At 41.2% G+C, this 19,591-nt stretch overlaps 1 protein-coding gene across 1 annotated transcript in view; it reads right to left on the reverse strand.

Moving 5' to 3' along the window:
• LOC115436686 (protein EFR3 homolog A-like) overlaps nucleotides 1-19,591 on the reverse strand; it is an 85,243-nt gene that overhangs the window by 9,580 nt on the left and 56,072 nt on the right. The window contains 13 exon segments of the mRNA XM_030159594.1: nucleotides 149-280; nucleotides 1,807-1,968; nucleotides 2,638-2,713; nucleotides 2,795-2,967; nucleotides 3,606-3,657; nucleotides 4,143-4,257; nucleotides 4,471-4,638; nucleotides 5,944-6,021; nucleotides 6,582-6,717; nucleotides 6,826-6,904; nucleotides 12,479-12,619; nucleotides 17,835-17,984; nucleotides 19,114-19,235. Coding sequence (XP_030015454.1) covers nucleotides 149-280; nucleotides 1,807-1,968; nucleotides 2,638-2,713; nucleotides 2,795-2,967; nucleotides 3,606-3,657; nucleotides 4,143-4,257; nucleotides 4,471-4,638; nucleotides 5,944-6,021; nucleotides 6,582-6,717; nucleotides 6,826-6,904; nucleotides 12,479-12,619; nucleotides 17,835-17,984; nucleotides 19,114-19,235 — 1,584 coding nt within the window.

Here is a 19,591-nt window from a genome sequence, read left to right on the forward strand (position 1 = left end):
AGAGTTTATCGTCTTTAATTGTCCTAAATTGACCTGATTTTTATGTCTTGAATTAATCTATTTGATGTCAGACTCATTAAGAATCCACAAACTGACATAATAAAAGTACAATGTGTTTTTTTTAATTATTTGTGAATGTTGGACTGACCTTACTGACGTGCTGACAGAACGGCGGGTTGGCGATCATCTGACTCAGGAAGTTGAGATACGCCGCCACCAACGCCATGATGCCACATCGGATGAACATGGACATGTTCTCCTCGTTGGCCAGAGCCATGTCCTGGAAAAAACACCAGCACATGAACACATACATACAACTGTCACCTACAAAAGATAATAATGTTCAAATTCTAACGAGGAGCTGCTTAATTAGAACCTGTTTTTACACCTGACGGGAATGTTTGTCTGGGAAGAACGGCTTCAAACCGACTGTTTCCTGTGTTCAAATTCTGACTAAAACTTGATTAAATGGAATTAATCAGTGACTGAATCAGACGACGACGCTCTGTCACATCCTTTAACGCCTTCAGTTCACACCGCATCACCTTAGGGTTGTCTCCATGACAACGACCTTTTTTACAGACTGTGTGAAATTCAAAGAGCAGAAACGAACGAAAGAGGACCAGACGGAAGAACGAGGACAAGATGGAAGAATGAGGACAAGACGGAAGAGCGAGGACAAGACGGAAGAGCGAGGACAAGACGGAAGAGCGAGGACAAGACGGAAGAACGAGGACAAGACGGAAGAGCGAGGACAAGACGGAAGAACGAGGACAAGACGGAAGAGCGAGGACAAGACGGAAGAGCGAGGACAAGACGGAAGAACGAGGACCAGACGGAAGAGCGAGGACAAGACGGAAGAGCGAGGACAAGACGGAAGAGCGAGGACAAGACGGAAGAGCGAGGACAAGACGGAAGAGCGAGGACCAGACGGAAGAACGAGAACAAGACGGAAGAGCGAGGACAAGACGGAAGAGCGAGGACAAGACGGAAGAGCGAGGACCAGACGGAAGAACGAGGACAAGACGGAAGAATGAGGACAAGACGGAAGAGCGAGGACAAGACGGAAGAACGAGGACAAGACGGAAGAGCGAGGACAAGACGGAAGAGCGAGGACAAGACGGAAGAACGAGGACAAGACGGAAGAGCGAGGACAAGACGGAAGAACGAGGACAAGACGGAAGAGCGAGGACAAGACGGAAGAACGAGGACAAGACGGAAGAGCGAGGACAAGACGGAAGAGCGAGGACAAGACGGAAGAGCGAGGACCAGACGGAAGAACGAGGACAAGACGGAAGAACGAGGACCAGACGGAAGAGCGAGGACAAGACGGAAGAGCGAGGACAAGACGGAAGAGCGAGGACAAGACGGAAGAGCGAGGACAAGACGGAAGAGCGGAAGAGCGAGGACAAGACGGAAGAGCGAGGACAAGACGGAAGAACGAGGACAAGACGGAAGAGCGAGGACAAGACGGAAGAGCGAGGACAAGACGGAAGAGCGGAAGAGCGAGGACAAGACGGAAGAGCGAGGACCAGACGGAAGAGCGAGGACCAGACGGAAGAGCGAGGACCAGACGGAAGAGCGAGGACCAGACGGAAGAATGAGGACAAAACGGAAGAGCGAGGAAAAGACGGAGTGTTTGTGTGTTTATGTGGCTGTTAATGTGGGCGTTGTCATTAACATTGTCATAGGTGTTAACATGGTCGTGGTCGTTAACATGGTCGTTAAGGCTCTCTGTCTTTGTTGTGTTACTTTCCTCGTCCTGACTTTGTCGTTTGTGTGTCTGTGTTTTTGGTTTTTTTTTACCTGCAGAGCGACGGCCAGTCTGATGAGGTCGATGACCACCTCCTCATTGGCCAGTTCGATGGTGAGGACGGCCAACGTGGTGAAGAGCAGCTCAAAGTTTTTATGACTGTTGTCGTCTTCTTTACAGCCCAGGTAGATGTGTCGGTACAGCTGCTGACCGTGCTGAAAAACACAAGGCATGGCACACTTGGAATCTCATTTTCTTTATCACCATCTGAGCATTTTTTCATCTATGTCCTGGTTTTCGGTCCGAACGTCCACATCTTTAACCCTGAGTGTAAAAATAACCGACAGACCACAGGTTGGGTTCATTGATGTGACCGCCCACTTCCATCCTCTAATGAACATAATTACGTGGCATTAATCAGAGCGACAGACGTTGGATAAAGGTTACAGCTCAGGTGTGAATCGCACTGTTTTGGGAAATGTCAGACGCTGACGCCCAACGGCCTTTTCCAGTCGGCGCCGATGATCCATTTGTGAAGCGCACACGACCGTAATTTAAAAAAAAAAAACGCTGCCTTAGTCTCATATGATGGTTTTATTTCAGAGGTTTGAATGGACGCAGACTTTGAGGTTCTACTGGTTCTCTTGGTTTCTGGAGGTTGTTGATATTTAGAGATTTAATGATAAATATCTGATCAAATTTAATATCAGACGAATATTAGTATAATGTTTATTAACCCTTACAGACCCAAACGTCCACCTTTAACCCTTACAGACCCAAACGTCCACCTTTAACCCTTAAAGACCCAAACGTCCACCTTTAACCCTTAAAGACCCAAACGTCCACCTTTAACCCTTACAGACCCAAACGTCCACCAGTCCTACCTTCTTCATGAAGGCCACGTCCTGTTTGGAAATCTTCTCCCTTTTAATCTTCAATGCTGCCACGTTTGGGATGATTCTGAAAAGACCAGGTTCATTAGAGCCTCATTCGTCCACTTTCAAACACACAGCGTCTGTTTCAGGTGTCGTACACCGGTACCTGATCCCGCGCAGCTTGGCCCGGTTGTCATGGCGATCAATGATGTTGTGCAGGATCTCCAGGACCAACTGCCTCAGTTCATTGTCCTCCATCAGAGAGATGGAGAAGAGAGGGTCAAGGAACGGAGGAGGGAGGGCCGCTGCCATGGACTTAGACTTAAAACCAGAGGTGACCTGAGGAAGAGGAGGAAGAAGAGGAGGAGGAAGAGAAGGAGGAGGAGGGAGAAGAGGAGGAGGAGAGAGAGGGGGAAGAAGAGGAGGAGGAAGAGGGGGAAGAAGAGGAGGAGGAGAGAGAGGGGGAAGAAGAGGAGGAGGAGGAGGGGGAAGAGGGGGAAGAAGAGGAGGAAGAAGAGGAGGAGGAGGGAGAGGGGGAAGAGAAGGAGGAGGAGGAAGAAGAGTAGGAGGAGGGGTGTGTGTGTGATTAATCCATTCACAGGTCAAAGGTCACGTTCACATCTTGAACTTTTCCCTCAGACTCTGATCTGATCAGAACCAGAACCAGGACCAGGCCTAGAACCAAACTAAAAACTAGAACCAGACCCCCCAAAAACAGAAGGGGGAAGTAGGCGGAGTTTACTAATACCACGCCCCATCCTTCACCCCTTAGCCCCTCCTACTCACTGAAACCCAGGGCGTCATGTTGAGTCTGAACTTTTCATCTTTTTACAAAATTTGTACATAATGTAAACATTAAAATTGATCCATTGGACTGGACCCTGCCGGTTCTACTGGACCCTGCTGGTTCTACTGGTCCCTGCCGGTTCTACTGGTCCAGAACATGACACCCCCCCCACCCCCCCACCCCGACTCACCATGATGAGGGAACTGAGCAGCATGGTCTGGATCCTCTTGGTTCCCTGGTGCCTGAAACAGATGCATCATGGGATGTTTTACAGACGAGTCTTTAATGTAAAAACATGCGTTTATTTATTTCATTTGGTTCATTTACGATATTTACGATGATAACCACATGAATTAAACTAATGTAAGAACAGTTTAGTTAACGACAGAACAGACCACAGCTCCACGCGGTCATGATGCTAACAGATTAGCTTTAGCGTTAGCATCAGGACACAGTGTTGGCTCCGCTTTGGACTGGATTAGGTTCCGGGTTTTTCTTTCTCCTGGCGTCATGTGTGTCACTATAAGCGTCCGTGTGAAACTACAGTGGAACCAATGTTTAATGAATGTGAAATTAAGGAAATGAAGCTTCGATTCAGGAAAACGGGGATCAAATAATGTTTTAATCGAATGGAGTGGATGAACGGATGTGGAAACGGACACTGACGAACCCTAGCCCTAGCCTCAGCCTGAACCCTAACACGGCATGGGTCCATTTGTTGACTGACCCGATCTTAACGGTGTCCAACGTGTGGCACGGGGTCCCATAAACGGGCACTTTACCCATGATGAACATCATGACCTCAGCACGCTGGTAGTCAGGGAGGTTCCCACCGAAGAACCCTAGAACCAGAACCAACAGAACAAACAAAACATTCAGAACAAACAGAGCCAACGGAACAAACAGAACAAATATTTACTTATATTTTATTCTTTCATTTTCTACTCTTTCATTTTCTCTTCAAACCTGTAAAACTCAGATTCAAACTGAAGGAACCTTCCACTCAAACCCGTGGGTTCGTGTAAATTAAAGGTGATAAATGCTGGCGCTCGTACCGATGGTCTGAATGATGGCGTTCTGGACGATTCGCTCTTCACTCTCTTTGCCTCGATTGGATGAAACGCTGCTTCCAGAGTTCCTCCTGGACGTCTCGCCCAGTTCAAAGTCCACGCTCATCCTCAGGTGTTTGAGCAGAGTGTTGAAAACCTCCAGCACCGTCGGACCTGAAACACACCGACAGCCGGGGTCAACAGCTGGGGTCAACAGGGTCAACAGCTGGGGTCAATGGGGTCAACCGGGGGTCAACAGTTAGGATCGGTGGGGGTCAACCGGGGTAAATGGGGGTCAACCGATAGAGTCAAACAGGGTCAACAGCTGGGGTCAACTGGGGTTACAGACGCTGGATCCAGTCCACGTTGGAAAAACTAAAAACTACTGAAGACCTGAACCTTGAGGGAGACCTCCGGGTCAGGACATGATTCAGATCCAAGGACACGATGAAACGGTTCAACTGCACTGAAACACACGGTTCATCCAAAATACAAATATGGACAATTCCACATCATTTAAACCCTTATAATGAACATAGCACTGACAAAAAACAAAACAAAACATAAAACCATTACAGGTGGACAAAGTCGTTTCTTTTGACTCCGCCCACATTGAATTTGTTTCAGTCGTTTCCTAAAACACATAATTTGTTGTGTATAAACTTTATAAGAAAACCCTGTTAAACTTAAACAAACCAGTATTTTATGAAAACAGAGACATTTACTGTTTAGTATTATCTTACCCATCATCCCCTGCAGCTCCACCCCTTATGTCCAAATATGGTCACTTCATGCTTCAAAAAGCCAACATGGTGGCGACCAAAATACAAACACGCCTTAAATCAACTGTTGCGTCATCACTTCCACTGCCACGAACCAATCCAAAATAACGGACTTACATAATAAAATCACACAGTTACACATAAAATACCACATTAACATACGAGGGAGGAAATGAGCGTGTGCAGACGTCATATTGAACAGGTTCTACTGGATCTAAACAAACACTGGATCTGTTCTAGAGAGGAAACTGAGCCCGTTTACACCGACCCAACAGTCTGATCTGAGGCCTTTACACACACGTCACAAACCATCCATAAACCCTGGTTTAGACGTTTCAGTCCAATATCGCATTTATTTCAGAGTTCGCACATAAGTAATCTCGATAGAATCAAACTTAATGTTTTCAACTCTGTTATCTGATCGAACTGATCAGATTAGACAGTTTTAACTGATCCATAATAATGTAAACAGGTCAGTGTACGTCTGTAGACCTACATCTGATATGTGATGGGGCCGATGACGGTGCCCTGAGGGATCCCATTCTCCATTTAAAGACACAGACGGATGATCAATAATAATCTGATTACTCCACTAATCAGATACTGATCAGATGTTTGGTGTGGATGTAAGCGGGCCCAGTGTTTTTCTACAGAACCAGTTTTAGGCTCCGCCTACTTCAGGTCAGTCATACTGTACCGAGCCACAGATTGGGCGGAGTTGTGTTTTCACTTTCAAAGCTGAACGCGTCGGTTCTTTTGGATTCCTGGATCATTCCTGTTTATTGATCCGGACAGAACAGACATGTGGGAGGGGTTAAATACACACACATTCAAGTACAAGTACACATGTGACCGTGGTCTCAGAGTACAGGTCTGACAGACACTAGGGCTGTGTATCGGCAAGAATCTGGAGATACAATACCAATCACAATACGAGGATCACGATATCATAGATCACCATATATCATGATACTGTTAAAAAGACATTACAGTTTCAGATCCTGTTCAAATGTTCAGATTCTATTAGTTCAGAACCAACATCAGAACATTATTTTAGTTCAATCCCAACAAAGGAACGAGCATTATTGAATAAAACAGTGTGAAATAAGAATAAATAAAATATAAACAAAAAAGAAAAACAAAAAAACTAAAATGAACCTCCTCCATATCTGCATTTGAATAAATATCTAAAAATATCCATACAGTACTTTTTAATATCGATACAGTATTGTGAAATGAAATATCGCAATATATTGCAGAACCGATATTTTCTAACACCCCTACAGACCGGACAGAACCAGGACATGGGTTCGGCTGCTGTGTCCGTCCACTCACCCACGGAGCCTTTGGCAGCGATGGCGACCGTCTCCAGGAGGACCTGGACGATACCGGCCCGGACCCGCGGGGTGTTCCGGTTATGGGTGTCCAGGTGGTTGAGGACCTGCTGGATGACGTGGTGGGAGTGTTGGGCCTGGACACACACACACACACACACACACACACACACACACACACACAACAGGGTTTAGGATGTCAGACCTGGTCCAGGTCCAGGTCCCAGTACCGGACCAGTGTTTACCTGGATGGAGTACATGATGATCCTGAAGCAGGACACGGCGAACTCATTTGGGTCCCACAGGTGGTGGTTGTCCAGGTGACTGAAACAAACACACACACAATCAGCTGATCTGGTGATGGGGGGGGGGTCCACATTTACACACTTTATACATTAGTTTATTTATTGTTGATTTTTGTCATTTTGTTAATTATTTTGTTCAGTTTTTTTTTCATTATGTAGTCACTTTTTTTTTTACTCATTTCTTTCTTTGTTTTTATCATTATTCCATTATTTTTTAGTTTGATTAATTTTCCATTATTTTATAAAACTTATTTGTAGATTTCTTAATTTTTTGCCATTAATGACATTTTCATTTGGTTTTCTTTTTTTTCAATATTTTACTCAATTCTTTTTTTGTCTTTTTTAATTATTACTTATTTGAATTAACCTTTGTCTTGTTTTTCCTTGGACTCTAGTGTCGTGAATTCAAACGTCCTGTTATTTTGTTCCGCTCACGTTTCTCGATGTCACTTCTGTTTTTGACAATTTATTTCTTTTTTTTTTCCCACAGGTTCAGATGTAACAACTAAATCGATCAGATTAACAGATTTACATGAGGACATGGGAGTACTGGGGACAATTTCTTGTTCATTTTCCGTACAATTTAATACATTTTTGTTCATTTTTGTCAATTAATTCATTTTTTGTTCATTTTCTTATTATTTTTTTCAATGTGATTTCATGTTGATTTTCTTTGTCTTATTTAATATTTTCTTAATTTGCAGTCTTCTTTTTTAGTATTATTGTATTAATCATTTGGTTTGTTCATTTCACATGTGACATAAAACCACTGGCCACTTTATTAGGTGTGTCTCAGCAGTATCAAGTGTACCTAATAAAGTGGACAGAGGTTTGTTTCCACAGTGTTAAAACAGGCTTCTACACATCATTATGAGGTCACAGCGACCTTGACCTTTGACCCTTTAGTACCAAATCCTACTGTAGTCCGAGTGGATGTTTGGTGCTTAATTTTAGGGCTTTAAATGAAAGTGTTTCTGAAATATTTATGAACAAAAATGGGACAAAACTGACTTAAAACAGGCAGAGCAGAAATAAGGGAAAAGAAACCAATACGATGATGATGATGAAGGAAAAGAGGATGATGGGTGCAAAAGGAAACAGAGGACGGCGGTAGAGGGTTGGAGGATGGTCGTATATGAACCAATATGACGTCAATCCAAACCCCCAGACCCCCCCTCCCCCACCACACCCCCCTCCCCCTCCGTTAACCCCAATCCCTGCTATTTATAGTCTGAAGACGCTCCCCTTCCTCCTCCTCTTGATCGCTGCAGGAGGAGCTGGTTTCACCCACAGACTGAAGAAAAGCCCAGAGCCGCTGCAGCTGCTTCAGAACCAAGGAAAACAAACCACCATGAGCAGCCACGGCGCCCACTGAACGCCTCACATTCGTCCATTTCTGTGGTTTTTTTAAATTTTTTTAAAAATATTGAACGTCAACAACAAACACGTGTATATTTCACATGAACCGTCTGATGTGGACTTTAGGTTTTTTACAGCCTTCGTCTGCACGTAAATGCATTAAAACATGCGTCAGATCCAGGTCGTGTGTTTTCATGCGGACGATGAAGGTTCGTTTACTTAATTATTTTTACGACAGTGACATATTTGAACGTTTCTGAGATGAAAGAACGACGGGAATCAAACTCAACCTGTGAACCAGAAAAACCTGAAGTCGGTTTGTGTTTGGTCGGTTTTCATCCTCCGCGTCGTCACGTTTTAACAGATGAGCAGATGCGGCTGCAGTGAGGGGGCGTGGCCCACCTGGGGGCGTGGCCTGTAGGGAGACTACGTCGGGTACAGGTTCAGATCCGAGTCCAGACCAGTTCTTCATTATTGTTGGGTTATGTTTGCTGATTATGTTTTTGATTTACGGTTTATTTTGTTAATTTTTTCATTAATTTTGTTTGTCATTTTATTTAATATTGTGTCAGTTTTGTTCTACTTCATTGATTATTTCTTTCATTTTCAATCACTTTATCCTTTTTTTAAAAAATCAGTTTGTTCATGGTTTATTCCTGTTTGTTCCTGAATTATTTTGTTAATTTGTTGTTCATTTTGCTTAATTTTTGGATGAATTTATTTTTTATTTTCATTTATTTTTATTCTTTTTTCATTTTATTTGTTCATTTGTTCATTTTCTTTTTAATTGTATTCATTTGTTTATTTTGTAAAAAATAAAAATACAAAAATTCCAATTTGTTTATTTTCTTGATTTAATGTTGAGTTTGTAGAATATTTTTTTAGTTAGTTTTGGTCGTTTATCATTTACAATTCATCATTTTCTTTTATTCATTTTTGTCCATTTTAGCAATTTGTTTTTTATTGGTTTTTTTTGCTGATTATGTTTTGGATTTAATGTTTATTTTGTTAATTTTTTCATTATTTTTGTTGATTTTCATCATGACTTCATTGATTTCTGTTCATTTTATTTAATATTATGTCCATTTTTTCCCGCTTCATTGATTATTTCATTAATTGTCAATCACTTTATTCTTTTTTAAAAATCTGTTCATGGTTTGGTCATTTTTGTTCAGTTCCTGGATTATTTTGTTAATTTATTGTTAATTTTGCTTAATTCTTTTTGATGAATTTATTCATTATTTTCATTTATTTTAATTCTTTTTTCATTTTATTTGTTCATTTGTTCATTCTCCTTTTTAATTTAATTCATTTTTGTTTACTTTGTTTAAAAAAAATTCAATTTGTTCATTTTCTTGATTTAATGTTGAGTTTGTAGAATATTTTTTTAGTTAGTTTTGGTCTTTTATTTATCATTTAAAATTCATCATTTTCTCTGTTATTCATTTTTGTTAATTTTATCAATTTGTTTTTATATTTTGTTCAATATTTGTTAATTTGAAAAAAGGGTTTGGATTTTTTTAATTTCATGTTAATTATTGTGTTCTTTTTCTATTTTGTTAATTTTTAAAATCATTTTGTTCACTTTCATTGATTCTTTTATTTATCATTTTGTCATTTGTTGTGAAGTAATTTGCTTCATTCATTGTTTATTTATATATTTTTTTGTTTTTATTATTTTGATCATTTTTTGTCTGAACGAACTAATCCCATTCTTCATTCTTAAACATTTTTCCACTTCCATCCAATCAGTAAAATTCCTAAAAACATCTGTTGGTTTATTTACATATATTTATTTACTACAGTAGGTTTATCAGTTACTTCTGGGGTTAAAGGTTGGTTTTCATCGTTTTCATGGAAAAACATTATTTTCTCGTCACTTTTCAACGTTTCAGCCTCAGTTTCAGCTTCAGCTTTGTCTCCATTGTTCGTCTTTGTTCTGATTTGTGTGTTTTTTTCGTACATTTGTTCGTCTTCTGACAGAAGAAAACCAAAACCGGCTGAAAACACATGTTCATTGGACAGATCTGAGATGTTTGTGCAGAACGTGGACTCTTCTGTTCTGTTGCGGTGGTTTCATCCATTAGAACTGTCATTTCATGGTGTTTTTCCGTCAGATTCTTCTCGTGAGTTAATTAATTCTTTACACAAACCAAAGACGCTTTTGAACCGACGACTGGGAGGAAATCCTGGACATCTTCACTGTGCTTGGGGCTTTGCCGTATAATCCCTGCCTTTGATTGGATTTGTTTCTTTTGGTCTTTGTGGATCTCGTCGTCTTCCTTTGAGATTTTCAGATGGTTTTCAGTTTTAATCTGTGGCGACGCGTCCGGAATGAGTCGAATGACGCCGTTTTCCAGCTCAGACGTCTTTCAAACTACCATTAAACGTTACTTCATTCGGTTCAGGAGATTGTTTCCACATTTATTCCGCTCGTTCCTGCTTTGTCTTTGAGCTATTTTTCTGTAATTTAGTAAAAACTCAGCGTCTCAACTTCCTCTTTTTGACGTTTACACCCAAAGCAGAGCTCATTTTTTAAGATTACTCCACTTTAAATACATCGTAACATGTTTAACAGAAAAAAAAGGTTTTAGCTTTAACCAGAACTGTTTATTATTGGTTTAGAAAAACTGAAACTGTTTTTGAAAGATGAGAAGCAAACATATAGAACTAAAGTGTCATGAAACATAACGGACCATTCTGCTTCTACTGGAACATTATGGGATGGCAAAGCTTAACCCATAAAGACCCAGGGCTACTTTTATGTCAGTTCCCAAACGAAATTTTCTCTATATTTAACCTTTTTTAAGTGATTTATCATTTATTCAGAATATTATCCTCTGCATTCTGTATTTTATCAGTATGAATCAGGAATTTTCCTGTATTTAATTCTACTACTTTTGTGGTCGTTGCCAAGTGATTTTTTTCTCTCTAACCTTTTTTAAGTGATTTATCATAATATCATCCTCTCTATTTTGCATTTTTTCTGTGAAAATCAAGTATTTTCCTATATTTAATTACTGTTCATGTATTTTAATCATCATGCTGATATTACATTTGATGTTTATTATGACTAAAACAGATCAAACTGAATAAACAGTGTCTTTTTCAGTTCAATCTGTCACTTAAACCCAGTGTGTCCATCCACTGTCACTGATCCAACTCCATGGGTTTATTAGTTTTGATTAAATTGGGTTCAGTTAGTGGCTTATTTTGTTCATGTTACTTATTAATTTGTTGATTTCTTATTGATTTTTGTTCATTTTATTGATAACATAAACTGTTTCTGTTTATCTTCCTGCTTGTTTTATTCTTTTTTACTTAACATTGGTTCATTTTTTTTGCTTATTTTTTCATGTTATTTAGGATTTTGTAAAATTTTTATTCATTTTTGTTAATTTAATGCAATATTTAATATATGTAAACCCAGTTGTTCCAGCTCCATGGGTTTTACCAATGAATCAATGTTGTAGAAGATGACTGTTTCCATGGTAACTACGGAGCCTCTGAACATCCAATATGGTCATATCTGATGACCATGAAAAGATGAAGAACTGTATTTTACACAAATTATTGACATGGATTGATAGGATTAGTGGATCAACAGGAATTAAACAGTTTAGATCAGTAGATGGTTTAGATTAAAGGAGGACGTTTGGATCTTTTAGGGTTAAAGGTGGACGTTTGGGTCTTTAAGGGTTAAAGGTGGATGTTTGGGTCTGTAAGGGTTAAAGGTGGACGTTTGGGTCTTTAAGGGTTAAAGGTGGACGTTTGGGTCTTTAAGGGTTAAAGGTGGACGTTTGGGTCTTTAAGGGTTAAAGGAGGACGTTTGGGTCTTTAAGGGTTAACAACATTTCGTTTCCACACTTAAAGCACATCTCCACTGGTGTGTTTTGGTTCAATATTTTTGCAGAACTGTGGAAAAAAATTAGCCCAAGGCTCCTTTAGTCCAACGGCATATTTAAGGGCATTAACTGACATTCGTTTGACCATCCAAAGTCACTAAAGGTCAAAGGTCACAGCACCAAAAGCCCATATGTGACTTCCTGTCTCTACCCAATAGTAAATGTAGATGTTAAAGGGCGGACACATCTGCTCCGACAGCAGCTGTCCCCGTTTCTGCTCTGACTTCACTTGAATCTGTGTATGTGACTGACAACAATGACCAGTTTCAGGACCGCCCCGTGTCATGTGACACGGCGGCTGTGTGCAGCGTTTCCGTTCAGATACTCACACCAGGACAGGTCGGACGGCGTTGTTCATGTTCCCGTACGCCGCTCGGCCCAGCAGCTCCCTGAAGCAGCTCTCCGCCAGCGCCCCGGGGTTTTCCTCGCCGTCCTGCCCTGACCCTGACGGCGTGCTGGGATGACCGGCCCTGGGCGTGGACAGAAACCAGACCGCCGTCAAAACAACAACAACGACAATGACTGATACATGACAGTCGACTGAGTCCCTTCAGTGTGTCTGGTTTTGTTGTTCCGTGGTTCAAACCAGATCAGTTTGATAAAACAATGTTATATGGATTTTACATTATTAGTGAAATTTGGAGTACCTCAGGGCTCTGTTCATGATCCTCTGATCTTCACTCTAATCTAACCCATACAGACCCAGTGCTATTATGATTTTTTTCTCTCTAACCTTTCTTGAGTGATTTAGTACCATTTATCATAATATCATTCTCTCAGTCTTGCATTTTTTCAGTGAAAATCTGGTGTTTTCCTAAATTTAAATACTGTTCATGTACTCTAATCATCATGCTGGCATTACATTTGAGGATTATTATCTCAAAAAAAGAGAAAACTGAATAAACAGTGTCTTTTTCAGTCCAATCTGTCCTTAACTGAACATAAACCCAGTGTGTCCATCCACTGTCATTGATCCAACCAACTTCAAGCCAACTTCCTGAAGACTTGGACCGTATTTTGCACTAATAACCTCATGTGTTCATTGCCTGTAATGTTTTAATCTGTACAATACTTGCAGAAGGAGGAGGAGGAGGAGGAGGAGGAGAAAGAGGGGGAGGAGGAAGAGGACAGTTTAGTGTTTCATCCAAAAGAACAGACGTAAAAACAGACGAATGACTGGATCTGCAGAACCACTGGAAGGCCCACGCATGGAGCAGCACAGGAGGGTTCTGTTCTACTGTGGGTTCTGTTCTACTGTGGGTTCTGTTCTACTGTGGGTTCTGTTCTGTTCTGCGGTGGGTTCTGTTCTGTGGGTTCTGTTGTGGGTTCTGTTGATGCCACAGTAAACAGGTTTGTGTTCTGAACTGCAGATGGACTGAAGGCATCCACGTCTCAGGGGGAAAACAGTGCAGTTACTGCGGCCCACACAGACGCTGCAGGGGAAATTAAAGGCTTAGTGCTTGTTAGAAGAAAGGAAATGAGAGACAAACATGGAAATGTTCCCATAATAGAGGTGGACTGGTGTTGGATAATGAAGTGGACAGAATGAAGCCATGAAGACGCAGACAGAACTGAACACTTCTGCTCTTCAACAGTCGCTTCGTGACTGAGGAGTGATGGTGTTCCTCTCAGAGGAGTCCTCTACATTTAATAGAACGGATGAAAGAAACCTGACAGTTGGAAGACTATATATATATATATATATATATATATATATATATATATACACACACACACACACACACACATACACACACACTCACTACCGGTCAAAAATTTTAGAACACCCCAATTTTTCCAGTTTTGAATTGAAATTCAAGCAGTTCCAGTCCAATGAACAGCTGAAATGGTACAAAGGTAAGTGGTGAACTGCCAGAGATGGGGGGGGGGGGTAAGGTTAAACAAAATTGAAAAATAATGCACATTTCAGAATTATACAAAAAAGAGAACAAGAAATGGGTGAACAACTGAAAGCAGTTCTGCAGCAATGGAGGTTGATCAAGCCTGGAAAGTTGGTGCTACCAGTTCCTCCAGGTGTCCCAACATTTGTGAATTCCTTCAACCCCTTGTGTCTGCAGAACAGGAGTGTGGAACACACTTTGGTACCATACCGCTGTGAGCATTATTTGAACAGTATTGGACTGCAGAAAGTAGTGTGTTACTATAAAAATGGAAAAGAGGAAAAGGCAATTAACCATAGAAGAGAGACAGAGCATCAGAAGACTGAAAACTGTAGGTGTGTCCTACAGAGAAATGTCCCAGAAAGTCCAGGTGTCAGTCAGTCCAGTTTCCTTCACCATCCAAAGGCACTGAAACTGGACTGGGAAATGCAGACAGGAAGAGGTCTGGCAGAACCAAAGACACAACAGAACCAGAAGACAAGTTTATGAGTCAACAGCTGGAGTGAGAGGAGACTGACAGGACAACAGCTGAAAGCACAGAGAAGATAGAGGAGGAGGAAGAGAGGAAGAGTTTCCACTGGGAACAGAAGACTGAACAGTTGCAGGTTTGATGGGTCCAGTTGCAGCAGAAAGTCATTGGTGAGACTTCAGAATAAGAAAAAGAGGCTTGGCTGGGCCATGAAACAGCGCCAGTGGACGACTGAAGACTGGAAGAAGGTGTTCTGGACTGATCAGACCTGCAACATAGACAGACCTACAGTTTTCAGTGTTCTGATGGTCTGTCTCTCTTCTATGGTTAATTGCCTTTTCCATTTTTATAGTCTGGACCAGAATGGACATCACTTAGAGAACAGGAGGTACAGACAAAACAAGAAAAGGATGTTTGGAAATGCTATTACATTTGGAAAATTAAAGGAATTTGAATCAACACCTACTTTACAATTATTTAAAGTGTGTGTACATTTGGGTCCACCTGGGTCGTATCTGATGCCGTTCTGTTTGTTTTTCTACTTGTTGTTCCTCTCCGACGTCTCCTGGGGGCGGTACAGATCCTCTAACTAACTGGATGTTTGTGCGGACGGCGGTGACTCTTGGGGGGGGGGGGGGGGTGTTAGTGTCACTTCCTGTAAAATAAGGCGGTGCTGGCTCTTTAGATTGAAGGCATCGTGTCTGTTCAGTTGGACTGGTCCTGCTGTGACGGATCACAGCTGTGATTGCAGACGTACAAACCACACAACATGACAGTGTGATTACAGATGACAATCAGGATGATTACGGCACCACTCAGACGTTTACCCTGATGGGGGGGGGGTTGCACTGATATCTGCACAATAAAGAACCAGTGATTCAGCTGAGGCCGACTCAACCTGATCAGGACTTTAAACAGCACAGTACATTTATTTCACTGTCTGTAAGACACGCCCCCTGTCCAACCACAACATTATCAATTCCAATCAATACCCTTTATCTGACTGTTATTATTATTATTACAGGGATTAAAGCAAAAAATTTTTCATCTGACTGAAAATTTTCTTCTGGTCAAAATCATTGGCCACTATTAAAAATGATGCAATCCAATACTACTATAGCGTACAAGTTTATATAGTCAAATTTGGCAATACTGTAAAACCCACTGAATGGGAGAGTGTACAGGTGTAGAAGATTAGTAACATGGAGAGAAAAAATGTCATGAGTGGTATTGGTGGGGGGTCTGGGGGTCCTCCCCCAGAAAATTTTTAAAGCTTCAGGTCAATTTTGGTGCTCTCTGGTTAATTTTAAAGGGTATGAAAACCTGTGAAGCAAGTGAAAATAACTAGAAGAAAACCTTACTGCAAAAAATGAGTGAAAAACTTTTTATTTAACAATTTAGGAACTCCTAAAACATAACTCCAACTCCAACAGCACATGAGTTTTGGGGAAAATGTCTGTGTAAATGTAACCCTAACCAACTCATCTTTTATTTTTTCTGCTTTTTGGCACTGAAACCAAAAGTTTCAAGCTTGGTCATTCCGGATGTACGCTTCTGTTTTTTTCCAGTAGTTCCCACTTCAGCTCCTTCCTCTATAAACGTGTCCATGATGTCGTATATGCTAGCCAAAATAATCTGCACATCGTCAAACCTGCGTCCACAACCCCCCCCCGCCAATATCATGTTGTCTTTTGATTGGAAGAAATTACGTCAGCTGAAACAGAAATTCTATTCCGTTCCAGATCCTCTCTGAGGGGATTTAAAATACAGTGGCTTTGCAAATACCAAGGGTGTTACTCATTCATTCAGTTTTATCTTCGTACTGTACCACACAGATAGAAATAAGATGCTAAACGGGTCCAAATAAAGCACTTATGCAGTCGGGCGCGTAACCGCGTAAGGCCGCGGCGCGCACAGCCGCACGCACGGGAAGGGCACATACACACACACACACACACACACACACACACACACACACACACACACACACACACACACACACACACACTAGTCATATACCGGCAAGAGGAGACAAGCTATGAACCCAAACATGAAGGTCCATGTAGATCAGTTCTGTCTTCTTCCCTTTTCGCTGTGGTTCTTTCATAATGAAAGCTACTTGTTAGCACTAAACTAAAGTTAGTCTGGAGGCTGAACTTCGGTAAAGCTGAACTTGTCCATGTGTTTCTGAGGCACAGAATGAGCAGAGTTTCCTTCCAAAGAGAAATAGTCATCAATCTGTCCTCCAGACATAAAAGTAAAGAAGTCATCTTATTCTCATCACTGTTAAACCTATCAGCCCCCTGTGCCTGTGTTCAACACCTGCAGACCCAGGACAGCAGACCCAGGACAGCAGACCCAGACCCAGGACAGCAGACCCAGGACAGCAGACCCAGGACAGCAGACCCAGACCCAGGACAGCAGACCCAGACCCAGGACAGCAGACCCAGGACAGCAGCCCCAGGACAGCAGACCCAGACCCAGGACAGCAGACCCAGACCCAGACCCAGGACAGCAGACCAAGACCCAGGACAGCAGACCCAGACCCAGACCCAGGACAGCAGACCCAGGACAGGATCGCGGTGCCGACTGGACTCCGCGAAACACGTGGGGAAGTTACTTCAATATGACTTTTTTCCCCCCGTCAATTTTTCCATGTGACGGAGAACTTTAATCCCTGTATTATTATTATTATTATTATAATCATTATTATTATTGGTTAATATTGCTTATTTAGTTATCTATTTTTGTTCATTATTATTTCTGTTAATATCATCTCTGTTAGTGAAAATGATTTTTTTTGTTTGTTAATTATCTCTCTCACTCACTCACACACACACACATAAATGTATAATGATGAATATGCAATTTGTTATGTACTGCATCACTTAATAAAATAAAATAATAAAACCCCCACACCATTCAAACTATTTGAATTTACTGACAGTTCAAATAGGGATGCAAATTATCGATTAATCTATTAATCATTAGTTGCTTGACCTTATTGATCAATTAACGATTAATGGATAAGCAGCGATTTTCCTGAGAAGGTGGACCTAGACCCTGTTGGTGGGTCCATACCTGTCCAGGTGGACCTAGACCCTGTTGGTGGGTCCATACCTGTCCAGGTGGACCTAGACCCTGTTGGTGGGTCCATACCTGTCCAGGTGGACCTAGACCCTCTTGGTGGGTCCGTACCTGTCCAGGTGGACCTAGACCCTCTTGGTGGGTCCGTACCTGTCCAGGTGGACCTAGACCCTGTTGGTGGGTCCGTACCTGTCCAGGTGGACCTAGACCCTGTTGGTGGGTCCGTACCTGTCCAGGTCGTCGCTGTCCTGCATGTTGAACAGCATGGATGGGATCAGTTTGTCCATGTGCTGAGGTTCCCAGATGATGGCCTGAAGCTCGTCGTTCACCGTCTTCCTGACCACGCCCTGCAGACCTTTAATCCCTGCCACTCGGATCCTGAGGAGACACAATGCTATCAACATCACCAACAGACCATAATAATAACAGACCATAATAATTACCCACTGACCCTTTATGCTCAGGCCTACAGTTATTTATGTTGTTTTTACAATTAAAGTGTCATTAAATATTGTTGTTTTTTTTGCAGATTCTTTTGCACCTTTTTTTCAGGAAGAATTTAACTTTCAGTGTCTGTCCATTAATTATATGTAAAAAAAATACTTAAAACTATGTGTTACAGTAAAAAATAGTAAACATTTTTAATCATATTTCTTATTAAAACCAACAGTAAATGTTCATAACTAAACTTCTGAGTTTCTGTTAATATCCTTTCCTGTCTTTTCCATGTGTTGATCCACTGTAGTTGTTCTAGATCACTGTGTGTTCATGTTCTTCTTGTTCTTTTTGGTTCCTTGGTGTCATTTGGATCCTATTGATAGTCTGTGTTCACTATGTGTCTAGTTGTAGACAGAGCCCCTCATTTCACTGACAAAAACATCCATCATCTGATTCAAATACACACACTGCATCTGTGTATGAACTGGAGAGATCTGACTATAGATTTACACATATATACAAATATACACACATTTAGAGAAGATTTACAGATAAATACAACTATCAACCAACTATACAAACCACAAAAATACAGAGAAAAACAGTAAAACCACAGAAACTTGTTAAAAACACGTCTAAACCCACTAGTAGAACACTGTAAAACACCACTATCACTATTATATACAATTAATTACAAATATTCACCGCTAAAACCTCGTTAAAATGCTGCTAATACAAGTCTTCCATATGTCTCTCACCAACTGCACATTGCTGCTCTAAGCCCCGCCCATTTCCACCCCTCCCCCTCAGCCAATGCAGACCTCTACCCTAATGTGGTGTAGACCAATAGAAAGAATCCAACCGCCATTTAAAAGGGTAAACAGTTCAGGAGTTGTCTACTTCTTGTCCTTCTTCTTCAGTTAATTCAATATGGATGTGGAGAACGTTTAGAACACAACACTGATCTGAGGTCTGATCTCATCTGGGATCTGTGCTTAATGCAACTGTGGTTTGATAAATGGTCAGATATGAAGATGATTGACAGATGGAGGTGGGTTCATGGACCTACCTCTTCCTGGTGTCCACATCTTCATGGGTGGAGTGACACATGGCACTGAACTGGGACACGAAGAAGTCATAACGGCGGTGGTAGGAAGGAGTGTCCTCCTCTATGTTGGCAAACTTCACAAACTAGGAAGAGGAAGAGGAAGAGAAATCATTAACTGAACATAAAAACAAGCATCTACAACCTTATTTTATTCATTTTTATTCATTTTTCTAAGTACCTTATTTGTCGTTGTTCATTTTGTTGCATATTTTATTATTTTTTCTTCAATTTTGTTTAGTTTTAGTTCAGGTTCCACATTCAGACCAAGATAAACAAACAAGTAAATAAATAAATGACTCCAAATTTTCTTCTTGATTTAATGTGAAAAATATTATTACATTATACCTATAAGTGACAGCTCCAGATTTTTCTCTTTGTTCTAGTGCAAAAAAAACCCCCAAAACATTAAATTATGAAAATATTTACATTAACAAACTAT

The sequence above is a fragment of the Sphaeramia orbicularis genome, chromosome 17 (assembly GCF_902148855.1).
Source record: "Sphaeramia orbicularis chromosome 17, fSphaOr1.1, whole genome shotgun sequence".
Classification (NCBI taxonomy): Eukaryota; Metazoa; Chordata; class Actinopteri; order Kurtiformes; family Apogonidae; genus Sphaeramia; species Sphaeramia orbicularis.